Source organism: Phalacrocorax aristotelis, chromosome W (genome assembly GCF_949628215.1).
Source record: "Phalacrocorax aristotelis chromosome W, bGulAri2.1, whole genome shotgun sequence".
In the NCBI taxonomy this organism is placed as follows: Eukaryota; Metazoa; Chordata; class Aves; order Suliformes; family Phalacrocoracidae; genus Phalacrocorax; species Phalacrocorax aristotelis.
This window is the reverse complement of record NC_134310.1, coordinates 10,940,354-10,958,396: the sequence shown is the minus strand read 5'-3', so window position 1 is coordinate 10,958,396 and position 18,043 is coordinate 10,940,354. Positions and strand designations below refer to the sequence as shown.

The 18,043-nt window shown below is 43.4% G+C and overlaps 1 protein-coding gene across 1 annotated transcript in view; it reads right to left on the bottom strand.

Moving 5' to 3' along the window:
• The window catches only part of LOC142049488 (transcription factor RFX3-like), a 257,779-nt gene that overhangs the window by 54,695 nt on the left and 185,041 nt on the right, over nt 1–18,043 (bottom strand). The window contains exons 6-7 of the mRNA XM_075077249.1: nt 14,351–14,532; nt 13,447–13,566 (exon numbers count right to left, since the gene is read on the bottom strand). Of these exons, the coding sequence (XP_074933350.1) occupies nt 13,447–13,566; nt 14,351–14,532 (302 nt within the window). The remainder of the gene's footprint in view (nt 1–13,446; nt 13,567–14,350; nt 14,533–18,043) is intronic.

Below are 18,043 nucleotides of genomic sequence, written 5' to 3'. Positions count from 1 at the left end.
TGCATGTGAACTGTCACCCAAGTCTGAAATTGCACTGTGCAGATTGTAAAGCTTTGTATTAACTTTAGAAATGTCAACGAATTCCACTCTGAAAACGGTCCTCTTAAGAAGCAGTTGGGTCAGCTGTGAGCATGTTCGCATTTTGATCTTATTAAACTGATAATAGGAATGCTCTATGTAACTACTTAGATTTTAGTTTATGAGAAAGCTCCCATAAGAAACAAGCATCCAAGATTCTGGTCATTCCAGACATATTTAACTATACAATAACATCGGACGTGGAATATACAAGAAGTATACTATTCCAGAGAAGGCCTCTTGGCCTGATTAACATAAAGTATGATAACTTCAAGAATGTTAATACTTGGGAAAAAAAAAAATCCCTTCTGTCATCATCTTAATCTCTAGGACTTTTATATGAAGTTTGGTTATTGTAAAGGCCCAGGATAAAATCCCAGGCCTGCTGAAATCAACAGCACAACTGTAATCAACTTTAAGAAGATTAATCTCTAGTATCACGGTAGCATTGAACTCTTACAGAAAGACTTCTCATCACTTGATAGATCTATTTGCAATCCAAAAACCTCATTTTGTAAGAATTTTTACCTTTGTTCTCATTATACTTTATCATTAAAAGCACCCAGCTGAAGATCAATTTCTATAAATATTTGCAAATCAAAATCAGCATGTTCACATAGTTCCACTAGTTTCTACAAAATGTATTATTTCACAAACATTTCAGCTCTTGGAATAGAAACCAAAGTGCCTTGCATGCATAAAAGTAACAGTCCTCTGAGTTTCTGGGGTTTAGGGAGAACTTCAGCAACAAAAAAAAGCTAACTTAATCTGCTGGTGCTAGGAGTCAGGACTGTCCTACCACTTGACCCAATGTGCTTTATGTAAAAAATGTTGGGGAAAAGTCTTAATTCTGGCATTATTACAGGTGACATTATAGGAGTCAGTTTCAACAGCATCGGAAAATAACTTGCAAAATGCAACTGAGGAATGAAAAAAAGAAACGATTCTTTTTCAGGTGTTTCAAATGAAACTTGAGCAGGGTTGTTAAAAATTTTAGATTTACTGTCTTTTACGGACAGGAGAAGGTGATGTTTTTGCAGTTCAGGCAATGAGAGGCTTCCAGAATTCCTGGCAAAATCCTCTGTTTATACCCAGGTTACTCTTTGTGTTTTCAATTACAGACAGGGGAAAATGTTACTACGACTGATCTGTACAACTACTTAATGGAAGAATTTGGCTTTTCTAAAATTATCTGACCTTTTTTCCTATTTCAACTTTGATTTTTCCAATTCTTTTTTTAATTAACTGCTAAGAGAAGAGGCACTGAAAAAAAATAACCAACCTTTCATAAATATAACAGCTTTCAAAAGAGGCTTAGCTTTACTCAAGAAGAAAAGAACTTTAATTTTATATAGCTAAATGTAAGCACAATAAAAGTTTGGAGAGTCTTTAGATAACAACAAACATTCTAAAGTTCTCATAGAATCATAGAATGTCCTGAGTTGGAAGTGACCCACAAAGATCATGAAGTCCAACTCCTGTCCCTGCACAGGACAAGCTATGGAAAATAGCTTTGAAAAGCTATGGAAAACCAGCAGAACTAGACCACTGAAATATGAACATGAAGTTAGTCAATTCAAAAATCGATGCAAAATTATGTGCTTTTCTCATTATTAACATAATTTACAGTAGGCCTTCATTCCCATAGTCCAATCCTACACATTGTAATTAAACTGAAACTTTCCACTCACTCCTCAGAAAAGTTTAAGAAATTTTGACTAAAATTTGAAAACAGCAAAGTTTCAATAGTCATCAATAAGATAAAGCAGAAATAGGAAGAATGGGAGTACATGCCAAATCTCCTGTCTGGTATTAAATGGACACAAAAGTAAGCAAATCAGTAAGAAAAAAGTAGAAAGCATTAAAAAAGAAAGTCGTCAAAATGGATTGACTAAGTCACAAGAGAAAGAAAAAAACCCCTAAGTTTTTCTACAAATTTTGTTGCTTCCTTGTAGTTGCCATGCTGACAATATTCAAATATTTACTGAGAGTCTCAATATTTAGTATTACCTCAAATATCCAATTCATGCACTTACATAATTTATTGGTAGTCTCTATTTTCATTAAAAAGAAAGGCTTACACTGTTCTGGCTTGTTGAAAAATAAACTCTAAGGGCTTTAGAAACAGAAGACAAACTAAGCTCTAATAATGTGTTAGGGGTTTTTCTTTCACTTTTATTCACCACAATATTTGGTTTTGATATTACCTTATTTTATTCTTAATCATCTTTTCTTGTGAGATCCGTTACTATTAAGAGTCACACCTGCATTTGACCCAGAACTGATAGATAATTTCAGGGGACTACAGGCTGATCAGCCTCACTTCGGTCCTGAGAAAGTGATGGAGCAGCTAATCCTGGGAACCGTTTCCAAACACATGAAGGATTAGAAGGTGATTGGGAGTAGTCAGCACGGATTGGTCACGGGGAAGTGTCATGGTTTTGGCTGGGATAGAGCTAACTTTCTTTATAATAGCTAGTATGGGGGTATGTTTTGGGTTTGTGCTAAAAACAGCGTTGATAATGTGGAGATGTTTTAGTTGTTGCCAAGTAGTGCTTACACTAGTCAAGGACTTTTCCAGCCTCCCATGCTCTGCCAGGTGCACAAGAAGCCGGGAGGGGAGGGGGCACAGCCACGACAGCTGTTCCAAACTGGCCAAAGGGCTATTGCGTATCATATGACATCATGCCCAGTGTATTAACTGTGGGGAGTTGGCCGGGGGAAGCAGCGATCGCAGCTCGGGGACTGGTGCCGTTGGTTGGTGGGTGGTGAGCAGTTGCATCACTTGATTTTTTTCTCCCTGGGTTTCATTTCTCTCTCTTTCTTGTTATTTTCCTTTTCATTACATTATCATCATTATCAGCATCATTATTATTATTATCATAATCATTATTATTACCATTATTACTATTACTATTTCATTTTAATTATTAAACTGTTCTTATCTCAACCCACAAGTTTTCTTACTTTTGCTCTTCTGATTCTCTCCCCCATCCCACTGGGGTGGGAGTGTTATCCCAAAAAGCACGTTTGTTCGCCCGGTGTGCAAAATGCCAAGCTACACACAGAGCGGAGGGATTTTATTTAATCAGTTTTTGCGCGCAGATTGGTGCTAGGTGGTAACTCCACAAAGCTAGCACCCCGCACCGAGAAACTACAAGGTATTTATACAGTTAAATGTTTCAGTCACAGCTAATATTCACGTGCCTCAGCTAATAATTGGTTAATTTCTTTCTTGCTTCAACTTAAAGGTACAGCTCCCTTTTAATTTACCATGCATGCTCAGAGAGTAAGGGGCTTATTTGAGTAGGGGGTGTTCTGGCCTATGGGTGTGATTTTTGGTATTATAATGAGGGTAGCTCACCTAAAAGGCACTTTGTTTTAGTTCTTATCAATATCCCAATTAGCTGTTCTCCTTGACTATAAACTTCATCACCCCATCCTCAGCATATTCTGAGGCAGGATGTTTGCTTTGATCAGTCTCTCAGCTCCCCTCAAGGATATAGTCGTAAAACAAATGCTTCCTTATCCCTTAGATCCTGTCTCTGGCCGTCAAATTCTGTTTTGCCAAGCTCGCATAGTTCATTGTTATGGCTTCACAGAAAATTCAAAAAATTCCATTTTCTTTGGAGTATCGGAGTGAGCGAGCGGCTGTGTGGTGCTTAGTTGCTTACTGGGGCTAAACCACGACAGTCCTTTTTTCTGTCGTGGGGGTTTGAAGTGGCCACAGCGCCTGTTGCCGGAGTTGGCGCAGTCTCAGTGCTCGTCGTTTCCTTTTTCTTTGTCTTTTTAGATTCAGGGGCCTTCTCTACCCCTTGGGGGTACTGAATAGTGTTGAATCGGAAGAGCAAAAGTAAGAAAACTCGTGGGTTAAGATAAGAACAGTTTAATAATTAAAATAAAAGGGTAATAGTTATAATGGTAATGACAATAATAATGACTTTGATAATAATAATAATGCTGATTATGATAATAATAATGGCAATGATGATGATGATATAATGAAAAAGAAAATAACAACAGAGAGAGAAATGAAACCCAGGGGAAAAAAAAAAACAAGTGATGCAACTGCTCACCACACGCCGACTGACGCCCTGCCAGAACCCCAAGCCACAATCGCTGCTTCCCCCGGCCAACTCCCCACAGTTAATATACTGGGCAAGATGTCATATGATACGCAATAGCCCTTTGGCCGGTTTGGAACAGCTGTCATGGCTGTGCCCCCTCCCCTCCCGGCTTCTTGTGCACCTGGCAGAGCATGGGAGGCTGGAAAAGTCCTTGACTAGTGTAAGCACTACTTGGCAACAACTAAAACATCTCCACATTATCAACGCTGTTTTTAGCACAAACCCAAAACATACCCCCATACTAGCTATTATAAAGACAGTTAGCTCTATCCCAGCCAAAACCATGACAGGAAGTGATGCCTGACCAACTTCTGCAATGAAATGACTGGCCTGGTAGATGCGGTAATGAACTATGGGTTGGATGAGCAGACAGTGAGGCAGACTGAGAACTGGCTGAATGGCTGTATTGGGTTTATGTGGCAAGGTTGTGGTAGCAGGGGGCTGCAGGGGCGGCTTCTGAGAGGAGACACCAGAAGCTGTCCCCATGTCAGAGCCAGTTCCTGCTGGCTCCAAGGCAGACCCACCGCTGGCCAAAACTGAGACAATCAGTGACATTCGTCACCTCTGTGATAACATGTTTAAGAAAGGGTAAAAAAACCTGCTGCGCAACAGCAGCTGGGAGAAGAGTGAGAATATGTGAGAGAAGCAACTATGCAGACACCAAGGTCAGTGAAGAAGGAGGGGGAGGAGGTGCTTCAGGCACCAGAGCACAGATTCCCCTGCAGCCCGTGGTGAAGAACAGGGTGACACTGGTTGCACCCTTGCAGCCCATGGAGATCCATGGTGGAGCAGATAACCACACTGCAGCCCGTGAGGAACCCACACCAGAGCAGGTGGATATGCCCTGAAGGAAGCTGCAGCCCATGGAGAGCCCATGCTGGCAGGAACTGTGGCCTGTGGAGAGGAGCCCACACAGGAGCAGGTTTTCTAGCAAGACCTGTGACCTTGTGGAGGACCCACATTGGAGCAGTCTGTTCCTGAAGGACTGCACCCCATGGAAAGGACACACGCTGGAGCAGCTCATGAAGAACTGCAGCCCGTGGGAAGGACCCACATTGGAGAAGTTTGTGAAGGACTGCCTCCCGTGGGTGGGACCCCACAATGGAGCTGGGGAAGAGCGTGAGGAGGAAGGAGAGGCAGAGACAACGCATAATGAACTGACAGCAACCCTCATTCCCCGTCCCCCTGCGTTGCTCGCGGGGAAGAGGTAGAAGAGCTGGGAATGAAGTTGAGCCTGGGAAGAAGCGAGGATTGGGAGGAAGGCTTTTTTTTTTTTAAAAATTGTTCTTATTTCTCATTTTCAACTCTGTTTGATTGGCAATACATTAAATTAATTTCCCCAAGTCAAGTCTGTTTTCCCTGTGACAGTAATTGCTGCATGATCTCCCTGCCCTTATCTTGACCGACAAGCATTTTGTCGTCTTTTTTTCCCCTGTTCTGCTGAGTGGCTTTGCGGGCACTTGGCAGCCAGCCAAGGTCAACCCACCACAATGGTCAGGCCCAGAGGGTGGTCATCAGTGGCAAAACGTCTAGTGACTAGCAGTGTTCCCCAGGGGTCAATACTGGGTCCAGTCCTGTTTAACATCTTCATTAATGATCTGGATGATGGGGCAGAGTATACACTCAGCAACTTTGCAGACAGCGCCAAAAATGGGAGGAACATCTGATACTCCAGAGGGCTGTGCTGCTTCCGGAAAAGGACCTGGGGGTCCTCGCAGACATCAAGTTGAACATGAGCCAGCAGTGTGCCCTTGCTGCAAAGAAGTCCAATGGTATCCTGGGCTGCATTAGGCAAAGCATTGCTATCAGCTGGAAAGGCATGATCCCTTCCCTCTACTCAGCACTGGTGAGGCCACGCCTGGGGTCCTGTGTCCAGTTCTGGGCTCCCCAGTACAAGAGAGACATGGACATATTGGGGAGAGTCCAGCGAAGGGTAGTGAAGATGATTAAGGGAGCGGAGCGTCTCTTCTGTGAGGAAAGGCTGAGAGAGCTGGGACTGTTTAGCCTGGAGAAGAGAAGGCTCAGGGGGAATCTCATGAATGCATATGAATACCTGAAGGGAAGGCGCAAAAGAAGATGGAGCCAGGATCTTTTCAGTGGTGCCCAGTGAAAGCAGAAGAGGCAATGAGCACAAATTGAAACACAGGAGGTTCTGTCCTGAACGTCAGGAAACACTTTTTCACTGTGAGGGTGACTGAGCACTGGAGCAAGTTGCCCAGGGAGGTGGTGGAGTTTCCCTCCTTGGAGATGTTTAAAAGCCATCTGGACCCGGTCCTGGGCAACTGGCTCTAGGTGGTCCTGATTGAGCAGGGGGGGTTGGACAAGGAGACCTCCAGAGGTCCCTTCCAACCTCAACCATTCTGTGATTTTGTGATTCTGTGAATTCAGTTATTTAAACATCCTGGCATTTCCTTCCCGTAAACCATCTAGCAGCAGTATGTCAAAGGCAAACCAGCCTCCCATTTGGAAGTCTGAGCCATACAGCAGCTCCAGTTGAAAGGCAGGTCTGTTACCTATATAGGTGAGGCAAGTCCCTACCTGTGCATTTCTTCTCTTCTATTCCAGTACAAAGGTGCTTTAAATCTCTTGATCTGTGTCTGTTGTGTCCAAGCTACTTTCTCAGCTGGGAGATGGGACTGTTGGCAACAGTCATCTGTAGTTCACATTTACTATTTTTTTTATTTTGTATTGGAACAGAGAAGTAGCACTCCCATAGCTCATGTTGACCACAACTGGGACTCAGCAGCTAGCAGCACCACCTTTGAATTAGCTCAGCAATTATTGCTACTCAACTGAAACTCATGCCTGAAATCTCAGACCCTGAATTCAGGCTCATGTCAAACACCAAACACAAGCATGCCTCTAGCAGATGTCTTTGGATATATTCGTGTTTGTGGTGGGTTAGCCTTGGCTAACAGTGAACCTCCCATCAACCACTCACAACCCCTGTCCTAGTGGGTCAGGTGGAGAAAGTAGGAAGGACAGGAGCAAGAAAGCTCATGGGTCAAGATAATGACAGGAGATTGCTTTTTACTATTATACGTTTTATTAACTAATTACTGTTGTGGTCAAAATAGACTCAACTTGGGTAAAATTAAGTTAGTTTATTGCCAATGAAAATAAAAATGTAATTACTAATTCGAGTAGCAGGACACAAAAAGACTAATATTGAAACAAGCTCCCTCCTTTCCCAGGCTCAGCTTCATGCTTTCGTTCCAGACTCCTCTTCTCCCCACCTTGTTATTGCTACATACAGTCCCTTCAGTGAGTCAATGAGCAGCTCAAGGAGGCGGGTGGGAGGGTGTTATGGTCAGTACATAATAGTATCTCTCTGCTACTCCTTGCTTCTCACACTTTGCTCCAGCATGGGTTCTCCATGGGCTGCATTTCCTTCACGAAATATCCAACTGCTCCAGAGTGGTCTGTTCCACAAGCTGCTATGTGAATACTGGTTCTGGTGCCATGGCGCACCAACTCCCCCTCCTTCTTCTCTGACCTTGGTGTTTGTACTGCTGTTTCTCACTCTTTTCCCCTCCTCCTCTGCTTGTCTGGTGTTTTTAGCCCCATCTTAAGTATGTTTTCATAGAGGCACCGCCAACTTTGTTGATTGGCTTAGCTTTGGCCTCCGTTGGGTCCATTGCCGAGCCAGCTGGAACCAGCTGTGTCCGGCACAGGACAGCCCCTTACCCACTACTAAAACCTTGCTACATATACCCAATACAATGTGTCACAAGTAGGAAAGTTGCATGACCTTTCAAATTAAGAAAGAATGAAGAAAAGTGATCTGTAGCATAAATTCAGCCTACACTGTTTGTCAAGAAGTCAAGAACAAGAAGTGTCTCTCCAATTACATGTGATTGGTGGAAGGGGTAAATTTGATACAACTGAACAGAAAAAGCTAACACAGTTGACAGCTGATTCTAAAGGACAACAGATAAATAACATTTCCCAGTTTGAGTAATCAGAAGGGAGAAGGAAACATTTGTGATTCTTAGATTCTCTTTGCTCCGAATGTCTTCTTGTTAGAGAATTATTGCACAGATGTTAAAGCGTTTTTTAATAAAATTAGAAACATTAATAAAAGTGGAAAATAAGAAAGATTACTCCTAATGATTCACACTATGGTATTAAGTCCTTCATCTTGCGCTAAAGCATGCTAGAGTTCTGAATAATGTAAGATACATTTTATAGAAATATACAGATATATACCAAACTTCTTAAATGTATATGTGAGGCAGCTCTGACTCAGCATGGGCGGAGACAAGAGCCAAGGCAGCTAAACCCCCACACGTACAAAAGCAGACCCCCGGGAGCATGGCGAACAGGGCGTGGCCTGTCAGAAGGGTGTGCTGCGGCAGTTTGCGCGGCAGTTTGCGCAGCAGTTCGCAAACCAGGCTCGAACGAGTAACTCAGCTCGTGGTCATTGGCCCCACACCAGGAGAGGGCCTAGCTATGGTCTCCACTTGCCTGAGAACCACTGTGTCATGGTTTTAGCGGGGAGAGAGTTAATTTTCTTCACTGCAGCTGGCATAGTGCTGTGCTTTGGACTTAGTATGAAAACAATGTTGATAACACACCAATGTTTTTGTTGCTGGGTAGCGCTTATACTAGTCAAGGACGTTTCTAGCTTCCCATGCTCTGCCAGGTGCACAAGAAGCCGGGAGGGGAGGGGGCACAGCTAAGAGAGCGGATTCAAACTGACCAAAGGGATATTCCATATTATGTAACGTCATGCCCAGTATGTTAACTGGGAGGAGCTGTCTGGGGGGGGAGGAAGCAATCGCGGCTCAGGGATGGGCAGCGTCGGTCGGCAGGTGGTGAGCGGTTGTATCGTTTGTGTTTCTGGTTTTTTCCCTTTTTTTTGTTTTTCCGTTTTATTATATTATCATAATCATTATTTTTATAATTATTATTTTTATTGTAATTATTAAACAGTACTTATCTGAGCCCACAAGTTCTTTTGCTCTTCCGATTCTCTTCCCCATCCCACAGGGGTGGGGGGAGTGAGTGAGCGGCTGCGTGGTGTTTAGTTGCCGACAGAGGCTGAACCATGACACACTGCCAGAAGGAACGTGGCAACTCAGGTGGAGCCCTCACATAAACATGCAGCTGTCCAGGTCTCTGGCTGCAGGGAGTGCCTGAGCCTGGCAGTTGTACCTGAGGGCAGCAGAGACAACAGCTGCTTGCGGTGTGACCAGGTGGATGATCTACTCTGCCTGGTGGCAGAGCTGAAAGAGGAAGTGGAGAGGTTAAGGAGCATCAGGGAGTGTGAGAGGGAGATAGATTGGTGGAGCCACACCCTATCAAGGCAGCAGATGGAGGCTCCACAAGATGCTCCACAAGAAGCAGCGAATCCCCTACCCTCTTGCCACCAAGCAATAGGAGGGAACCTAAGAGATGGGGGGGAAGGGAAACAGGTCCCTGCTCAGGGTGGCAGGTGAATCCCCTCCCGGCCTCCCTCACCTTCCCAGCTGCCCTTACACAACAGATACGGGGCTGTGGAACTTGAGGGTCAGGCAAATGAGGATGTAGGTGAAGGTCCATCTGGGGGGGGGTGCCTAGGGGGAGTCAGTCAGCCCCACGCATTATGACCGCCTCTGTTAGGAAGAAAAGGAGGGTAATTGTTGTAGGCGAGTCCCTTCTGAGGGGGACAGAGGGCCCAATATGCTGACCAGACCCATCCCACAGGGTGTCTCCCTGGGGCTCGGGTCAGAGATGTTACTAGGAAACTCCCTGGTCTGGTACGGCCCTCTGATTGCTACCCGCTACTGGTTGTGCAGGTGGGCAGTGATGAGGTTGCAGAGAGAAGCCCAAGAGCAATCAAAAGGGACTTCAGGGCACTGGGGCGACTGCTCAAAGGATCGGGAGTGCAGGTAGTGTTTTCCTCAATCCCGTCAGTGGCAGGGAAGAAGAATACTGAATGGAACAGGAAGACTCATCTGATTAAAACATGGCTCAGAGTCTGGTGTCACTGGTGGAATTTTGGGTTCTTTTGATCATGGGGAGATTTACATGGCACTGGGCCTGCTGGCGGCAGATGGAGTTCACCTATCTCAAAGGGGGAAAAGGATTCTTGCACATGACTTGGCGGGGCTCATCGAGAGGGCTTTAAACAAGGTTCAAAGGGGGAAGGGGATGTAGCCAGGCCCACTAGAGAGGAGCCTAGGGTTGGTGCACCAGGGTTGGGGGTGAAACCGGTAGCCCAGCTCAAGTGCATCTATGCCAATGCACGCAGCATGGGCAACAAACAGGAGGAGCTGGAAGCCATTCTGCAGTGGGATAGCTATGACTTAGTCGCCATCACAGAGACATGGTGGGATGACTCTTACGACTGGAGTGCTGCAATGGATGGCTATAAGCTCTTCAGAAGGAATAGGCAAGGAAGGAGAGGTGGTGGGGTGGCTCTATATGTTAGGGAGTGCTTCGATTGCATAGAGCCCAGCAATTGTGATTATAAGGTCGAGAGCTTATGGGTAAGGATGAGGGGGAAGGCCAGCAAGACAGATATCCTGCTGGGGGTCTGTTATAGACCACCCAACCAGGATGAAGACGTAGATGAAAGCGTTCTACAAGCAGCTGGCGGAAGTATCACAATCACAATTGTTCTTGTGGGGGACTTCAATTTAGCAGATGTCTGCTGGAAATACAACACAGCAGAGAAGAAACAGTCTAGGAGGTTCCTGGAGCGTGTGGAGGATAACTTCCTGACGCAGCTGGTAAGTGAGCCTCCAGGGGAGCTGCCTCGCTTGACCTGCTGTTCACAAACAGAGAAGGACTGGTGGGAGATGTGGTCAGAGGCGCTCTTGGGCTTAGCGGCCATGATATGACTCAGTTCTCAATTCTTGGTGAAGTAGGAAGAGGGGTCAGCAGAACCACTACTATGGACTTACAGAGGGCAGACTTTGGCCTGTTCAGAGCACTGGTTGGGAGAGTCCCTTGGGAAGCAGTCCTGAAGGGCAAAGGAGTCCAGGAAGGCTGGGCTTTCTTCAAGAAGGAAGTCTTGCAGGCGCAGGAGCAGGCTGTCCCCAAGTGCCGCAAGACAAACCAGCGGGGAAGACGATGGGCCTGGCTGAACAGAGAGGTTTTGCTGGCACTCAGGAAAAAAAGGAGAGTCTACCACTTTTGGAAGAAGGGACAGGCAACACGAGAAGAGTACAGAGACCTTGTTAGGTCTTGCAGGGAGAAAATTAGACAGGCAAAAGCCCAGATAGAGCTCAACCTGGCCATTGTTGTAAAGGATAACAAAAAATGTTTTTACAAATATATTAACAACAAAAAGAGAACCAAAGAGAATCTCCATCCTCTATTGGACGCAGAGGGGAACATTGCAACTGAGGATGAGGAAAAGGCTGAGGTACTAAATGCCTTCTTTGCCTCAGTCTTTAACCGTCACACCAGTTACCCCCGGGGTATTCAGCCCCCTGATCTGGAAGGCAGGGATGGACGGCAGAATAAACCCCCCGTAATCCAGGAGGAAGCAGTTTACGATCTGCTGCTCCACCTGGACACTCACGAGTCTATGGGGCCGGATGGGAGTGAGCCGGCGGAGGAGCTTGCCAAGCCACTCTCCATCATTTATCAGCAGTCCTGGTTAACAGGGGAGGTCCCACATGACTGGAGGCTTGCTAATGTGACAGCCATCTACAGAAAGGGCCAGAAGGCGGCTTTGGGGAACTACAGGCCTGTCAGCCTGACCTCGGTACCAGGGAAAATTATGGAGCGATACATCTTGAGTGAGCTCACCAAGCACGTGCAGGAGAATCAGGGGATCAGGCCCAGTCAGCATGGGTTCATGAAAGGCAGGTCCTGCCTGACCAACCCGATCTCCTTCTATGACCAGGTGACCCACCTCATGGATGAGGGAAAGGATGTGGATGTTATCTACCTGGACTTTAGTAAAGCCTTTGATACTGTCTCCCACAGCATCGTCCTAGAGAAGCTGGCGGCTCATGGCTTGGACAGATGTATTCTTCGCTGGTTAAAAAACTGGCTGGATGGCCGAGCCCAGAGAGTTGTGGTGAATGGAGCTAAATCCAGTTGGCGCCAGTCATGAGCAAGGTTCCCCAGGGCTCATTGTTGGGGACACTCTTGTTTAATATCTTTATCAATGATCTCGATGAGGGGATCGAGTGCGCCCCCAGTAAGTTTGCAGAAGACACCAAGTTGGGCAGGAGTGTCAATCTGCTTGAGGGTAAGAAGGTTCTACAGAGGGACCTGGACAGGCTGGATGGATGGGCTGAGGCCAATTTTATGAGTTTCAACAAGGTCAAGTGCCTGGTCCTGCACTTTGGTCACAACAACCCCATCCAATGATAGAGGCTTGGGGAAGAGTGGCTGGAGAGCTGCCTGGCGGAGAAGGACCTGGGGGTGCTGGTTGACAGCCGGCTGAACGTGAGGCAGCAGTGTGCCCAGGTGGACAAGGTGGCCAACGGCATCCTGGCTTGTATCAGTAATAGTGTGGCCAGCAGGAGTAGGGAAGTGATTGTGCCCCTGTACTCGGCACTGGTGAGGCTGCACCTTGAATATTGTGTTCGGTTTTGGGCCCCTCACTATGAGAAGGACAATGAGTTGCTGGAGCGTGTCCAGAGAAGGGCAAAAAAGCTGGTGAAGGGTCTAGAGAGCATGTCTTATAAGGAGAGGCTGAGGGAACTGGGGTTGTTTACTCTGGAGCAGAGGAGGCTGAGGGGACACCTTATCGCTCTCCATCAACCAGATCTCCTGGACCCCTTTGCCCTGTAGGGCCGTCTCCCATGGGATTATTCCAGGAAGAGCCCAGGAGAGGCCCAAGTCTCTCCTCAAGGCCAGGGTTTTGATACACCAGTTCTTTCCAGGAGAAGGAAATCAACACAAAGTTAAACCTAATCACAAGCTCTTCTATCATTTTATATATGTGCTGATTAAAGTAATGAAAGCGTACAACAGAATTTGAAATTCAAAGCTCCTATTACTTTTTTTCCAGCTTGTGGGAAAATAACCTGAGACTGCCAAGAAGTGTCTGTTCAGAAGAATTGCATGATATTTTACTTTTATTATCACTTTTTTTAAATTTATGAGTTTTTAGGTATGTGCTCTCTCATGTCTACTGATATCAGACTCCAGTGATATCAACTGCAGATCTGACAGACCTTTATTTTTCACAAGATAAAATCTTCATTACAGGTTCATCTTTGCTACATAAATGAGGACAGGTAAGTCACCAACAAGTAGAAATATGAAAAAGTAGTTTCTTTTAACACGGTACCTCTGTTTCTGCTGCATGGGTTGCTGTCTCATAGCCATATATTGCATGTCCTCTTGTAGCCGATTAAGGGGAGAATCTGGTTTGACACGAATCCCATAATAATGGTATTTGGAGTTCCCCCTTTATGAAAGAACAAAAATAACATGTTTTATGCATATATGTCATACCCACTTCACAATTTGCCTATAGTACATAAAAGTACATAAAAGTTAGGCTTAACTTTCCTCTCACTCTAATATTAAACTGGTATAACTCTAACTCCACTAGCTTCTGGAAATCAGTTCACTTAAACTATATTTTCCAGCACTTTACTCTTAGACTTCATTTAAATAGAATAAGGAAAGTAAAACACAAATAAATGACTTATGCAGGCACGGTGAATAAAACGATTCCATAAATGGGGTATGCTTGTGAGTGAGTGAGGGTTTGTGTATGTTTCACTAGTCAGCTTCAGTCCTGATAGCTGGAGAAGAAGAACAGATTTGGGCTATCTGCATTCATGTTTATCTGAATGCTATTGGTGTCTATGTGGACGCTGGTAAAGGCATTGCTCTGCGTTAGCTTGTGTGGTTAGCTGTGTTAGTGTTGTGTGTGTTTATCTGCATCTTTGGAACACATGTTCAGTCTCACTATTAGCTGGACCTGCAATTGGGAACAGCAGTAGCTGCATCCACTGGGCTGAGATGAAAGATATCTGGGTCTTAAGAGTACACAGAGAATATGGCTATAGCAGACTGGGAGTTCTCTGGGCCCTGAAGTCCACTGGATTAGGCAACTCCCTTAACAGTAAGGTTTAAAATATTTTTATTTGTTTGCTTGCTTGCTTGTTTTTAGCATACAAGCTTCACGTTCACAATTATTATTGACATTTTCTATTTTACTTTAAGATTTCATTAATGCAAACCTGGTTCCCAGTCTTCTGGTTCGTAATCCCATGAAGATTGACCGTATGAGTTTTCCAAAGGAGGCAGCATTGACTGGATCTAACTTGTGCTCCTGACAATGACGTAAGTAATGGTTGTAAAGGGTACTTCTGGGAAGACTCACTCCTTCTGCGGTTTCATAGTTGTCTAAAAGCCATTGGAGCTATATCAAACATGAAAGAGTGAACATATGTAAATTCAGTGTTACTCTACTAAAAAAAAAACTTAATTGTACAACACAGACCTCTGATAAATTTTAGACCACTCTTAAGGCTTGTTTAATACAGTGACTTTGTTCTTCAAGCAAATATAATCTAAATCTCTTTCAATGCTAGATATGCCATGATGCCTTAGTATCTTTTAGAATTACAAGTAAATAACAAAACTCACTGCACTTATGACCTCAGATAGCTCCACTTCTAAAAATATTTCAGATTCAGTACCATGCATTAACATTTTATGAAGTTATTTGTGCTTTGGAGATGAATTGTTGGAACTCCAAGGAAATAAAATAATCAATGTAATTTATATTAATTGCAGGAAAAAAACTAAAAGGAGTAAGTTAATATATTTTTAATACTGGAATGTTATACTATTTCTCTTCACCTGAAATTAAAAGCATACAAATGAAAAAAAACCACCCAGTACTTCATTTAACTGAATAGGGCTTATTTTCTTCCAAAAACAAAGAAGAAACTACAAAATATAAAGTGACAAGCAATCTAGATGACATGAGAAATAACTGGTGCATCTATAAAATATTATGGGCCCAATCCCTTTCTGCTGTAGCCTGTTTGCTTCAAAGTGAAACAGAATTAGTATTCTTTTTTTTTTTCCCCCCTGTGTAATTTAACGTAGAATTTTGGTGAGCAATTTTGGAAGCATGTAGGCAAACAGTTTCTAATACATCATTGTACCTTTGTATAGAACAAATAGTAACTAACATGCACACAAAACCCAAGTAAAATGGTCACTTTAATGACATCTAACAGTATAGGAGAACAGCAAAATAAAATGGAAATATTTTTATAGTGGTCCTACGTAAATTCTGTGTTTTCAATTTTTTGGGGATGCTAATATTTTACCTAGCTTACACCCCCCTCCCCCCATGGTTTCATATCCTTGGAATTTCCCTTTAATTTCAGCTTGAAAAATTCCCGTTTTGTTTTCTGCTCTCATTTACTACTTAATTACCTAAGAAAGTAATTATACCAAAATGAATCAGCATGAACATCCAAATTTTCCAGGTTCACAAATCTTACCAAAATTCTGGGCTTAGTTTGAGCATCCAATAAATCCCCAAGCCATGGATTTGTTTTTGGCATTTGGAACAAAATTTTATTCCAATATGCTGGAGCCTCACACAGTTGTATAATCCATTTCAATTTAGCCCACCAAAGGAATTAATATGACCAAAATATGTGTTTAAAGTGCAGTAAAAGATATATAAAGTTTATGTGACATTTAATATGCTACTATGCAGGATTATTGACTAATAGATTGCTGAACAAATTCTGTTCTACTAATGTTCAATATAAATTGTCATTTAAGGAACATGAATATCAATATATTAATGCCCATTACTCGTTAAATATGTTTCCACTCCGACCCTTCTTTATTGCAGAACTACTAGTAAAATTTAGATTATAATGAATATAATGGGCATACAGTTCTGTTTAAGTCAGTTGTGAGCAATTTACCAAGCACAATACATGAAAAATGGAAAAAAAAAATTAAGAAAACATTTACTCCAGACCTTTCAAGGACCATCTTTATGTTTACTTTCTTACAGAAAACATCACCAGAACTATCATGCTTAGATTTCTAAACAAGAGCTCTATGTAAAGATGCAGGAGAAGCAAGATCTAACTGGTTCCAAGATGGATGCAGATAATGTTGCACTTTAAATAAACATAACAAAAAAGTGCAGTTCATCATCCTTATATCAAGTTGTAGATGCATTATTGAAAAAGTCTTATCATTCACAAATGTATTTTATCTTGAGCATTTACAATTCTGAAAGAAAACCTAGGAAAACTATTATTGTAAACTTTTAACTTTACTTGACTGTATTAACAAAACCATTTCGCTAATCACCTAAGTATATCTTAATTATATCTTTCAACCTTTCCATTTAATATATACTAATTAGATAATGGAATATGAGATATTTCTATTTTACCTCACAAAGGAAAAATTTATTGACAAACAAAATTATTTCCCAATTAACTTCTGAATATAGCATTAGACTTTTTTCCAGAAGAATTAGAATTTATTAGGTTTCATTTAAATGCATTTTACTAATGATCTGTATTTGCCAGATATTCTTTCAACCACGCCTTGGCATTAGCCAACAATGGAAAAGCAAAACTCAAGAAAAGTGCAAAACCCAAGAAAAGTACAAAACAAAGATTTATGCTCTAGGGTGAAGATATTTCAATAACAAAAACTTGAAGTGATTACTTGGTAGGTTACAGACTGGAAAGAAGAGTGCCAATAGCTGAATACCATGTAAAAAGGTAAATAATCTGCAGACGTGATAAAGTTATTGCAGACAACCTTAAACATATTTTTGTATTTGCAGAAATCTAATTCTAAAATTGAAATGTCCAGACTTTGATTTCTGACTTGTTGATTTATAATATAAAACAACATTGGAATGGTATGAAATGGTTTACAAAGAACATGTAAATTGACTCCAACTTCAATGAAACCTCAATATTTAGAAAAAATCAGATTATAAATTAGTTAAGTCAATCACATGCAGAAAGAAATCAGGAAAGGAAATGAAACAGAGGAAAATGAAAAAATCATTAAAATGGCAGGTATTAAATTAGGCAACAAAATGCCAGCTTAAGGAAGAAAATAGGATTAAGATTCAGGGTTGTCAGGCCCCTGTGCTGGGAAATGGAGATAGTATGCAGAATGACATCCCAGTTGTTGAAGAGGTGGCAGTCACCGACCTGCTCCTTCACCTGGATGTTCACAAGTCCATGGGGCCGGATGGGATCCACCTGAGGATACCGAGGGAGCTGGCAGAGGAGCTTGCCAAGCCACTCTCCATCATTTATCAGCAGTCCTGGTCAACCGGGGAGGTCCCAGATGACTGGAAACTAGCGAATGTGATGCCCCTCTACAAGAAGGGTCGGAAAGAGGATCCGGGTAACTACAGGCCTGTCAGCCTGACCTCGGTGCCGGGAAAGGTCATGGAGCAGATCATCTTGAATACCATTACGCAGCACATGCGGGACACCCAGGGGATCAGGCCCAGCCAGCATGGGTATATGAAAGGGAGGTCCTGCCTCACTAACCTGGTCTCCTTCTACGATAAGGTGACCCGCTTAGTGGATGAGGGGAAGGCTGTGGACGTTGTCTATTTGGACTTTAGTAAGGCCTTTGACACTGTCTCCCACAGCATTCTCCTGGAGAAGCTGGCTGCTCACGGTTTGGACAAGTGCACTCTGCGCTGGGTTAAAAACTGGCTGGACAGCCAAGCCCAGAGAGTTGTGGTGAATGGAGTCAAATCCAGTTGGCAGCTGGCCACGAGTGGTGTTCCCCAGGGCTCAGTGTTGGGGCCAGTCCTGTTCAATATCTTCATTGATGCTCTGGATGAGGGGATTGAGTGCACTCTGGGTAAGTTTGCAGATGACACCAAGCTGGGTGGAAGTGTTGAC